Genomic DNA, 12,899 nt, shown 5'->3' on the forward strand with positions numbered 1-12,899 from the left:
GGAATACATTCTGAACATAAAAGTAGGACTCTTTCCTGGCACAGACTCTGGATTTAAGTTAGTGAACATCATTAATACCCCTTCTCCAGATTTTTAAGATCTTTACCGTTGACTCCCGCTCATTAATATAAATTGCCTGGCCAAGGTCAAAGCACTGTCCAAAAGCCAGAAACGACTGCTTTGAATTTCTTTTGTAGGGATTTTGAACAATATTTAAACTTTCCCTGTGATAGCTGGAGGTCATGGGCTTTTTTTAAAAAAAAATTAGATTCTTGCTATCACGAGCATATGTTCTGTTATGTTCGCTTGTTATCTTTTAATTGGTTCCTATTCTAAATTTATGCCAACTGTTCCTGCTGGCAGCAGAGGCTGCTATTGAAGCTGGGATGGTGCCTTGTCAACTTTATTGATGCATGTGTGAAATGTATATTACCATTCCCATTTGCCTCTCTATATAGCTCAATTGCTTGCTGGGCTGCAGAGAAAGATTTCCCTATCATTATCCATTTATCCCTCTTTTGGAAGTGGCTAGTTCGGGAGTCTTTGTAATTTGGCAAAAACGCTCAAACGACTGTGGAATAAAAATTGTACAAAAAGAAAAATCTTGAGGCAAAATGAGAACAGAAACTATCCTAACTATTTTTTGCCAAAATAAAAGTAAAACTTAAAATAAAAGTTAAAAAGTAACAGCCTTCCGAGGAGCAGGCATGTATGAAATTATTGCTAAAATCCACTCATTCAGATTCCACTCTTTCTTCCTATCTCTTATGAAGGATTCTGACTTCAAAATGCTTTGTTTTAGCAATTCAAGAATCCATATTTGAATGGAATTCTTGAATATGACAATAGACAACTTGAGGGAGGAACCTGCAATGCATGAAACACAAGTGGCTAGTGGCCTAAATATATGAAGGCACTGCCTCGAGTCACAGGGAGCCTCAAGGCCTTGTGGCATAAAGAGCCCATCCTGTTCTCCTTGTCTCTCAATCCTTGTCCAACATCTTCTATCAATTCATTGGCATAGATTAGGGCTGCCATAGGTGGATTGCCAAATATCTAGAATTAGTCAATGTGATGCAGAAACAGTTAACTCTTTGCCTTATATCTCTCTATTCGTATCCCTGCTATCTGGGGTAGATCATGAATCAGCTTTCAAGCAATGGAAACAGGATGATGAGAAGTGAGAATTTTTTCTCACCTTTCCTGGCTTTGGGACTCTAGGAACCTAATCCCAGGAACTATCTAGCAGTCATAGGACACTTATCTTTTACTACTAGAAAATCTGCAACGTCAGTCACGAGTTTTCCCAGGGGAAGGTGTTCCACCAGCAGGCCCCTCACAGAGAAATCCTTAGTAGTGCACCTGCTTAACTTTATTTGGAAGGAACATTCAGAGTTCAATCACCAGGAGGATAGATAGGGGGGGAAAGTATTTCTTTACATATTCTGACTTCCGGCTATCCAGACATTAGATCAGAACCAACATTTTCAATGGCACAGAAATTAATCAATAGTTAGTACAATATCTAAAGTACTTATGTAAGCATTTGTGTTACTTAATCATATCAATCAGTCCCGGTTAATAGCCTTACAGCTTTATCTTGAAGATGACATTAATACAGTGTAATATATGGAGCCAATCAAGAGGCTACGAGGATATTTATACCTGACACTAGCCTAACCTTGTCAAGATAGGATTACACTTGGCTTTATCACACAAACCTGATGCATATATTCTCACCTATTGAGACTATTGAGACTATTGCGACTATTGCGACTATTCCATTTATGATTGCATGACTTTAACTTGTTGCTGGCAATCCTTATGATTTATATTGATATATTGACCATCAATTGTGTTGTAAATGTTGTACCTTGATGAACGTATCTTTTCTTTTATGTACACTGAGAGCATATGCACCAAGACAAATTCCTTGTGTGTCCAATCACACGTGGCCAATAAAAAAAAAATTCTATTCTATTCTATTGTTTCTCCAGAACCAACGATGGATTAAAAAAAACAGGTTACCACTACTACCAATCCACCAAGAATATTTCTGTCTGGACTAAGATTATATTTATTAACATTAATGCAATCAATAACACGTTTAAGGCACTTTCAAAGAGAGAACTAATAAATCAAGGACATAACAAATTTCAATTACCTAATAACAACCAGAAAGTCAGTTGGTAAATTTTTAATCCCATTTCAGATAATATCGGAATAACAGAGTAACAAAATTGGAAGGGACCTTGGAGGTCTTCTAGTCCAACCTCCTGCTCATGCAGGAGACCCTATACAATTTCAGACATATGGTTGTCAGTGATTGTCTCTTCTTCAAAGCCTCTAGTAATGGAGTACCCATAACTTTGAAAGGCAAGCTGTTCCACTGGTTAATTGTTCTGACCGTGGTTTTTTTTTTCTTGCCTTCTGCTTCTTTGGAAAATAGGTGACACCCTCTTCTTTGTGGCTGCTCCTCAAATATTGGAACACTGCTATCATGTCACCCCTAATTCTTCTTCTCACTAGACTAGACATCAACTCCATTAGGAAACCAGGACAGAAAATTAACTTCACAAGAGGACTAGAATGACACTTTATTGACAGAAAGTCTAATAATAGAATACTGTAAGTCTGATTGTGCTATACCTCTCCTCCTTTTTTTATACCCCAGTGAATCAGGGAGGTCCCTGTCTGAGTCACTTCCAAATATTATCTTGTTTCATAGGACTTAAGAAATGTTTCTGCCATTTTTGCCTAGATTCTGGTTCTTGCACATCTCTGTCAAAATTATCAAAATTATCTTTAAGGACTCTACAGACAGCCAAAATTATTTGGATCTTGCCAACTTTGCCAACTTGCCAACTTTGCCAACTTGCCAAAGTTGTATCTTGCCAACTTTGAGGACAGGAAATACAATCATAGGGCTGCAAGGGACCTTGGAGGTCTTCTAGTCCAACCCCCTGACCAAGGCTGGAGTTCTTCTATCATCCCAGACAAATGGATATCCAATCTTTTCTTGAAATCCTCCAGCAATGGAGCACCCACAACTTTGAGAGGCAAGCTGTTCCATTGATTAATCATACATTTTTCCTTATTTCCAGGTTGGATGTCCCTCCGACTTTTGCCCCGTTGGTTTTTTCCCTCTAATTTTTCCCCTGAATTAAAATACTTCCCCAATCCACCATCTAATGTCCATGTCTGTTTTTCAGATGATAAACTAATACCAGTAACTGATCAAAGAAAACACCTCTGTTACAAATAGTGGGCCTATAAAGATATAGGACATTTCTTAACCTTCCCATTGTGCTAGAAATGGACCATGTCTGGCTGCCTTTGAATTGCTGCTTAGCAGGCTCAAGAGAGAAAGAAACAGTGATCGAGAATGGTTTATCTCTTGCAATTTTTCAATCGATACAAAGCTCCTGACATGCACTAAGGGGAACAATAAAGAAAGAAAGCAGAGCAGAGCAGAAAATGTGGCAGGTGACAGGACTGAAGAGAACTGAAATGAGAAACTTGGTGCAAGAAAGAAACTCAAGTTCTAAAGAAACAAAGGGGTTGTGAATAGCGTTGCCTGAAACATAAAGGGCGGAGGGGGGGGGGACACTGTGTTTTAGAAGGTGCTTGATACATGGCAGCAGAATGGGTGGGCCGGTGGAAAAAATAATTTTTAAACCACATCAGCCCATCACACAGTTAATGCCAAAGTAAAGCTTCCAAAGTAAGATAGCGGTTAGGCCAACTGCAACCATATGCATTGATCAGTACAAGGTCCCTTCGCTCCTATGATTCATTATTAGGCAGGCATTGCTTAATTTCTCCCTAGACAATAGCACTCCCCGGAACTGGCTCTCAGCCATATCTTTGCTGTACTTAGAGACTATGCAAGAGTTTTGAATTTATATTGTAAGTTAAATCTACATTTAGAATACTATCAAAGTGGGCAATTGTAAAAGTAGGAGGAAAATTTCAAAAGAAAAATGGTTGGCAGGAACAAGAATTAAGCATTCTCTTTTCAAAAACAAAACATCCTTAGAACAATATAATTCCCTCTTCCCCAAGGAAAGGGCTGTTCAATAGAAGAAGATGTGGCCAGAGTACTCCTAACTTCTGACCTACAGCGGTTTAGCAACCGCTACAAAGGCACTTTAAAAATGTCTCACAACCATCCTCACATTTAAGACTCTTGTAGCATCCCACAGTCACATGATCAAAACTTTGGCACTTGACAACTGGCATGTATTTATGATGGTTGTGGTGTCCAGGGATCATGTGATTGCCATATATGACCTTCCCAGCTGGCTTCTAATAAACAAAGTCAGTAGGAGAAGTCAGATTCATTTAATGACCATATAATTCACTGAACAACTACAATGATTAACAGTGGCAAAAAAAGGGTTATAAAATTGGACGTTACTTAGTTAAAAACTGCCTTGCGTAGTAACAGAAATTATGCTCCCAATTATGGTCAGAAGTCATAAGATCTACCTGTATAACATGTCTTTTATCCTAAATCATTATTAGATGGAAATTCATATTTAAATCAATTAAATGGTCTATACAAAGCCTTGCAAAGCTGTCAACTCTGTAAAGCTGAAATAGTGAAGCCAGTAGCAAAATCAGGTAGGTAAGCCAAGAAAAGGCAAGAATGATGAACTTTTCTCATTTTACCTATTTATCAAGAATATGCTACTTCAGACTTTCCACAAAGAATTAATGGTAATATAGATTGCTTCTATTACTTCCATAATAAATTTCTGCTTTGGATGATAAAAGATCATGTTTTGCTCAAGTGAGTTTCATTGCAGACAAGGCTCTATGTCACCCCCACTCCAACATCCTGCCACACTGATCCCCAGTACAAGAAACTGCATGCAATCTGCAGACGAATCATTCAGCAGTTGGTTTCTGAATCTATACAGGACCTTTAATTGAGAAGCAGGAAGCCTGGATGCTTTAATCGAGATTCTGGTGCCAAGTTGGGGTCTGGATTTGATGCCCTAAATAGCAATTCCTAGCTCTCTGATTTTTATGAAGTAATTCCTGGGTGCAGAGGAAAAAGATATCCAATATATGGATATCAAAAGACAGCAACTAATCAATTTTTCTCATCAACTTATGGCAAATTTAATAAAAGTGCCAAATGGGCAAAAAAAAATGTGTTCCTGATCTTTGGACATGTCTGTGGTCTATCCATCTTTTCCAACTGACTGTTAATGAACTTAAGGACTCTAGTAATAAAAATGGGCAACTCTTGCTAACCCAAACTTCTAATACAGAAGATTAACGAGTTGAGAAATGGTCAGAAAGGAGTAGAAAGATATGGCCATCAAGCACAATCAAGAGATCACCTAAAGCCGTGATGGCGAACATATGGCACGTATGCCAGAAGTGCCATGCAGAGCCCTCTCTGTGGGCGTTCGCACCATTGCTCCAGCTCAGCCAGCTGGTTGTCAGGTTTCTGAGGCGCACATGCACACCGGCCAGCTGGTTGTCACTGTGCCTTCACTTTGTGCCTAAAAGATTTGCCATCACTGATCTAAAGGCAAATGGTGCAGTTTTGCTACTGAAGAATGAGTAGACATGAGGCCTCATAACCTCTGAGTTCCTGAGAAAATTCGAAGAAAATTGCTTTTCCCAACCCCTTCAGACTTTCTTCATATACTCCAAACTGCAGCCAAAAACATATCCTGTTCTACACACACACACACACACACACACACACACACACACACACACCCCTTTATTTCATCCCAACCCATGAGGGAAACAAGTTTCTTGTTTCTACTGGTGTTAAACTGCCATTTCACCCTCATTTTGATGCTGTCCTAGGATAGCCTCAAGATATATAAAATCTGTTAGCCTTTGTCATCTTATAACTCCTTCTCTTGGGGTAATGTCAGCTGACTGCAGTGGCTTGTAAGAGAAACAATAAAGACGTGATAGGGATTGGCAATAGGAGACAACCAATTTCACACCATTGTGATTTTTCTGGTGAGTAGCACATTCTTGAGGCCAAAATAAAGATATGAGAACTGAGGGAAGCCCCAAAATCCTAGTTACCCCCCTGTAGTTCTACTACGGCAGATCAAATAAAGATACAACAGTGTTGAGCTGAGCCCAGCAGCAGTATACTTCCTGAGTCTTAAGATAAATGATGCATCCGCTAATAAATTTAAAATGGCATTTTGCCATTATAATATCTGTTGCCTCATGTTCAGTCTGTTAGCATAAATAACCATTAAATCTTTCTTGGCAAGGCCACCACTTTGTTAGTTATAGCCAGTGAAACCATTCATAGATTTGTGTTATGACATCCATAATTACAGAAATAAAGGGCACAAAAAGGATAATTAATCAAATCCATGGTATATTGCAAAATTGTTCTTTTTCCTCTACAGATAAACCAGCAGTCAATTTATCAAGTCCTCAAAATAATGTTTAAAGGCAATTCCAAGAATAAAAAAATGCTTCATAGGTTTAATAAGTTTTAACCTAATTGAGGAACTCTCACAATTAATATTTGTTGCTATTTTACACAATAGGCAAAATCCTTGGATTATTCCCCTCCACAAGATATGAACAGGAAGCTTTAGAAGGGCTTATGCATGAGAACATCCTAGTTAATTTTGCCTATTAGCGTCTATATTTTATTCACATAAATCTCTTACTCTTTATAGTAACCTATCACAGACCATTTCCATAAGGATAATGCTCTGTTATATGACTCCCCATGGATATCTAATTGTCCTTGGGACTAATTCAATTCCAGATCAACATGTCCTTGGTTAACTTATCTAAAGGCTATACAACCCCATCAGATTCTTATTAGTTATCCACAAATCCATATTTCCTCCCTCCCTCCCTCCCTCCCTCCCTCCCTCCCTCCCTCCCTCCCTCCCTCGTAGTTTTAATTTTCTCTAATTGCATAGTAAGATGTTCATGTGAAAAAGTAATCCTGGCTTCATACAGATATATACCATTTAAATGTATATCTGAGCACATACAGTATCTCTTGTTTCATATATCCATCTGCCCCATTTTGATGTATACATCATTATAATTAATTAACCCATTTGGGGGTGGGAGGTTGAGAGGGCTGAGGATTAGGTTAGTCCAAGGACAGCTGGTAAATTAATGAACTAGGTGAGATTTGAGTCATGAATTTTCTGACTGGTAAGTCCGTCTCTTGAACCATATTGTTATATCAGCTGGTCACGTTGATATTGCAAACATGTTACCATTTACCTCTACTGCATCACTGAAAAAGTGCTGCATGCATTTGTATATGATGCATGTTTGTGTTTCTGCATGTGTAGCACTGTAACTCTGTAAGTTCTCACAGAGTCCAGCCTGCACCTTTTATGATGGTTGAATCCATAAAAGGAAATTGAACAACAGTATGAAAACAACAGGATATGAGAAAGATTTTCCCAGTGCTGTTGCCTATCCTTGATCTCTAAGCATTACTGCACAGACCCTCATGTTTTTCCACTTTTAAGAACAATATTTTGATATTCCAACAACACTGCAATCCTATAGATGTCTATTCAATAGTAAGCCTTGCCAGAATTTATTTAGCAAGACCTATTCCCAAGTTAGTGAATTTAGAATTATTTTGCTATATCGCAATAAAAATGCCGGAAAAACCTTAGGCTAGACAATTACAGAAAGTTTGGTCCTTGGTTGGGAATAAATTGCCAATCTTTGTCCTTAGCTAGAAAAACACCCTCAATACTCTGTGAAAGAGCATCAGGGACATGATGACCAATTTACAGGTGAATGGTGAGACAGAGTGCTTTTAAATAACAATAAGCTTTAGAGAATGCAGCAGCCTCTCCATCACTAGACACGCAGACTTCCTTTCAAAGAAGCAGCAACACATTCTGCCATCTCGACTGACTCGATCCAAATTTTGTCTTGTGCATGGGAAATTTCATGTCTCACAAAACTAGCCCAAGTTTCTATAGCACAAAGTTATCTTTTTAAATAGTTCTCTTGAATGCTGAGAAGTCCATGGGTCAGTTAGTTAGTATTTTTATTTATTATTTCAGCTTATAATGATGCACCATTTCTCAGGATTCCAAAGAGTTTATAAATAAGAACCCAATGTTAAAACATAAAAAAAAGTATTAACACAAACGTAACAAGAGGCCTCTGATGTATCACTATCTGGGCAGCAGGACCTTCAAGCATGCTCAGATGAAGAGTTATGTTTTTACAACTCCTCAAAAATATAATAGGGAGAGACTAGACTGAATGTAGGCTGTTCCAGAGGCAGCTGAGAAATAATTCAGGCATGTCTCCCAATCTGCGCACAAATGTAACTGGCACACAAGATGAGTCTGTGCAAAAACTTTCCAGCTGTTGATATGATGAAATATAGATCTGCAGGAGCAGTGAGGAAGAATTTTGGCAACACAAAGCTTTCCCCGAAAGAGATCCCGATTAAGAGTCTGCACAGTCTCGAGCTGGATGGGGAAAAGGAAGAAAAGGTCCAGGGTAGCCCTGGAATCCCTCAAGATATATCTAGTAGGTTAGGGTTAGAGTTTATAGCTTTAGTTTAGCAAGATTCTGTCCACTGAGAGTAAGTGAATAAAGGATTAAAAATGATTGTGTTTTTTTTCCAGTGTTATCTTTTGTGCCTAACAGCTACCAATTTGTCAAGCAGGAGCTGGGAGCCCAGGAGAAAGGCTATGCGGAAATGTTATTCCATTCAGAAATAACAAAAGAAAGTGTCTAGATTCAAAATAGGCACTAATGTTGCTAGAGATGAGTTGAAGCGTATTTTTCCCCATTCCGATCATCATAGCATCCAGATGCTGGAAAAGGATCTTGGTAGCATTCTTGGTTAGCTCAGGGCAGAGATTATGTAACTGAGTATCAGATGTACTGCCGATTAGTGATGCTCCTAGTAGTGTTATGTAGATGTTAAATAGAAATGAGAAGAGAAATGAAGAGATGAAGCAGAGGTCTTGTGCTAGACCTCTCTTCTTCCAACAGCAGTGATTGGGACCACAAACCAGCCTTGGAGGAAAAAGACCCACCAAATGCCCCTCTTGCCCAAATCCCTTAACCTTTTAGTACAGAGCTGATATCGCAATTGAGGGTATCAAGGGCTGCCAAATTTCTTTGCACAATATCTGTGTTAAGACATACCACCCACATCCTGAACCCACCAAATGTCAACCAGAAGCACAGTGAATAATAGCTCAATTCTATTAATCAGAATAACCAGATAATGATTTGACAGGGAAAGGGTTTGATGAAAATGTAAGTAGATACCGTAGGTCAACTCACAGTTGCTATGGTGACCATGAGGTTTCCCCGACTCCTAGTGAAGCAAATTGAAATCTTATAGCTTATAAAAAAAACTTACGAAACTTATTGCTGATTCCAGTAGCAATTAGTGCCAAGGTCAAGAAACTCAAATAGGGATGAAGTTTTATAACATGGAGGCCAGTAAAAGCAATGCCCTAACTTTATCCCTGGAGCCCAGTCTTGAACCAACAATAACTCACAAATTATCTAAACAACAACACCTTTGATTGCCTGCAGAGTATCCCAGATGACAATCACAACTCTACTTCTCTCCCATGGAGTTGTAGCTGATACAACTCTTGAAAAACAGGTGGACACATCTCTGAGGGTGGAACAGTCCACCCTGAGTCCTTCGGGAGAAGGGCGGTATAAAAATCTAAATAATAAATAAATAAAATAAACAGTCGCTTGTCACAGTTATGTCTGCTCTGACATCCAGGTTCAAGTAAGATTTTCAATCCAGCACAGTTTTCTTCTTTGCCCAATACTTTCTGTCCTTCAAATGTTCTTCTTCCTTTCATCCCCTTTACAACCCCTGAGAGCTGTTAAAATGCAAACACTGCAATCAAAGTTTATGATGCAGATGAAGCAACCTTTTGAAAATAGTTCCTAGTGCAGAATTTTCCCAGCCACAACAGAATCTTTACTATCACCTCTTCACACCACTGATACTTGCCTTTCTCTACCCTATTGTGTCTCAGTGAAAAGAAGGCAGCAGAAATGAAGCTTACCTTTGCTAATATCTTCATATTCCAGCCAGAGCTGTTTTTGGACTTGTTTGTTGGGATACCAAATAGAGCAGGATTCCTCAAATCCATAGACAGCTTCCTGTATATAGTGGTTACCAAAATGATCCAGCAGAGCCACAAAATCTCCCCGAGATGTTGCTCCATCCAGAGAATGAAGGGCATTGCCAAATGCTGCAGAGAATAGAAGTACAGCAAGCAAGAATTTAAGAGAGAGAGAAAAAGGCAGAGAGGGTGGGCAAGCAGGCAGGCATTTTTCTACCACATTTAGATGCTTCTGGAAGTTCACAAGCAGGTTAGTAATCCTTGCTCTGCCCAGTACCGGACAGTCTATATGTAGAAATGAGGTTAACTGTATTTAATAAAACTGATATTTAAACAAGGTCAGTGGCTATTTCGAATTCAGTGTGTGAAGAATCAATTGCCTTGATTTTAGCTTGATAAAAATGTTTAATTTTAGTAGCAAGCTCTTAGTTGTTTGTGGGGTGATGAGGAAACAATAAGAATTGCTCACCAAAAAATTGTTATAGCATCAGTTCTCAAAAATTAAATTGCTACCTTTGATTGAATAATGTTGTGTTTCTAAGAAACATTATATATAGAGTTGCTAAGAAAATATCAACACCCTATAATGAATGGAATAGATAAAGATTTTTCTCTATTAAAGTACTTCTTTCAATGTTCAGATAAACTGTCTCTGCTCAGACATTTTTATTTAAAGTCAAGCTTCTGAGACTGAACACCCTATGCGAAGCCACGGCAGCATCTGCAACAGTACCATCCTATGTGACCTGCTGGTCTACTTCCTGATGTTTTTCATCAATCATTTTGGGGGGAAAAAGGCTTAAATATTTCTTAAAAGAATAAAAAATCACATGCTCAACAGATAATATATGACATGGTATTTTGGCACCCAATTTGTGGTCTTTTCTAAGCTGCTCCTAGAAAAGATTAAGACATCCCATTTGCTTTATTTCATCTACATGTTTTAATATGCATATAAGGGTCAAAGTGCACCAAATATTCAAGAAGGCAAGTGTGACAGAACTCTGAATGAAGTCCCTTAAAAATTTATTTAGCCTGCATTTCAGCAAACTCATTTGCACTCTCCAGACTTCCACTGTACTCATTTTTTCTGCTTTTATAATTCTTTGAATTGTGCAGCATGATTTGCTATGGAAAGAAATGCAAGCTGTATACAAAATGCATACCTTAGGATAAAATGTCATGATTTTAGTATACAATATAAAACCGTAGTTCACACTTCAATGTGAAAATGGTTTAGAATGGAACTATGAATATATGAAATTAATATTCTCCAGATCAACTGGGATCATTAAATCACTAATCACTAAATTGCCATCCAACATTGGAATTGGGATTCAACAGATCTTTTACAACCAGACAGATCTGTTCCCTTCTAACTCTTACTTACGAAATTGCTGATGACTGACTATAGGAAACAGTGATGTCCAGGGTGAACAAAAAGTTAGAATGGCTGTCTTTTTGGCTGCCCCCACCCCACTCCTGCTGTGATACTATGGCCAATCTAAAGCCACCTCACCAAGTACTGGGCATAACTTACACTGAGAGGTGGTCATTTGGTTCAACCGAACATGGTACATGACAGAGCGAACCTTCCAATGTTGTAGCAAAGGATATCCAGAAATCTCACTGAAATTCACCATCCCTGTGGAAGAAACCACGGGCAAAATAAGAAAGACACTCAGCATAAAACATTTGCAACATAGCGGTATTCTAAATCTGACATAGAATCTGAATTGATTTCCCCCTTCAGGAGAATCACAAGGGAAGTACATTTCTCACACTGAGCTATTTTAGGTTGCAGATAAAAAATCTGTTCATTAAAATCACCTTATCCTGAATTTATAAAGCAGATTCAGAAGAAATTATCTGTTTGATTTATTTTTCCTATGGATGTGGCAAAGAAGCAGTAGTGCATTATGGATCTGTCTCCCTGGGATTTCAATACAGATAGTCTTTGACTTACAACCATTTGTTTAGTGACTGTTCAAAGCTACAATGGTACTGAAAAAAATTACATGTTTTTCACACTTATGACCATTGCAGCATCCCCATTGCCACATGATTTACATTCAGATGCTTGACAACTGGTTCATATTTACAACGGTTTGCAGTGTCCCAGGGTCATGTGATTACCTTTTGCGACCTTCTGACAAGCAAAGGCAATGGGGAAGCCAGATTCATTTAACAACTGTGTTTCTAACTTAATAACTGCAGTGATTCATTTAACAACTGTGGCAAGAAAAATTGTAAAATGGGGCAAAACTCACATAACAAATTAGCAATTGAAATGTTGGGTTCAATTGTGTCATATGTCGAGGATTACCTGTACTCGCACGCCGTCTACATGAATGCTAAGATATCTGGGTATGAATCAGGGGTTGGTTCTAAGTTTTTTTTACTGCTGGTTCTGTGGGCGTGGCTTATTTTGTGGGCATGGCTTTATGGTCATGTGATTAGGTAGGCGTGGCCAACTCAATGTCACTCATGTCAAGGGGTGCCTCACCTGGCCCCTCCTCTCCCAGCCATTCCTTGTCACGCCCAGCCTCATTGTTCTATAGTTCTGCAAAAATGTTGTTCACCTTTTTTCAATTTTATTATCTACATACTATAGATGCACTTTCATGGACCACTGAAAGGAGGAAATGGCTCACATGCTTTGCCCAAGAGTGTGATAGGCAACAGGCTTTTAAGGGGCTGCCAGAAAGAAGGGGGGGCAATGTATTTTCCAAAGCACCAGAAGGCAAAACAAATAGCAATGGATGGAAACTGAACAAAGAGAGA

At 38.7% G+C, this 12,899-nt stretch overlaps 1 protein-coding gene across 1 annotated transcript in view; it reads right to left on the reverse strand.

The window, feature by feature from the left end:
• The window catches only part of ASTN1 (astrotactin 1), a 251,664-nt gene that overhangs the window by 35,336 nt on the left and 203,429 nt on the right, over nucleotides 1–12,899 (reverse strand). The window contains exons 15-16 of the mRNA XM_058177507.1: nucleotides 11,656–11,760; nucleotides 10,056–10,244 (exon numbers count right to left, since the gene is read on the reverse strand). Of these exons, the coding sequence (XP_058033490.1) occupies nucleotides 10,056–10,244; nucleotides 11,656–11,760 (294 nt within the window). The remainder of the gene's footprint in view (nucleotides 1–10,055; nucleotides 10,245–11,655; nucleotides 11,761–12,899) is intronic.

Source organism: Ahaetulla prasina, chromosome 3 (genome assembly GCF_028640845.1).
Source record: "Ahaetulla prasina isolate Xishuangbanna chromosome 3, ASM2864084v1, whole genome shotgun sequence".
Classification (NCBI taxonomy): Eukaryota; Metazoa; Chordata; class Lepidosauria; order Squamata; family Colubridae; genus Ahaetulla; species Ahaetulla prasina.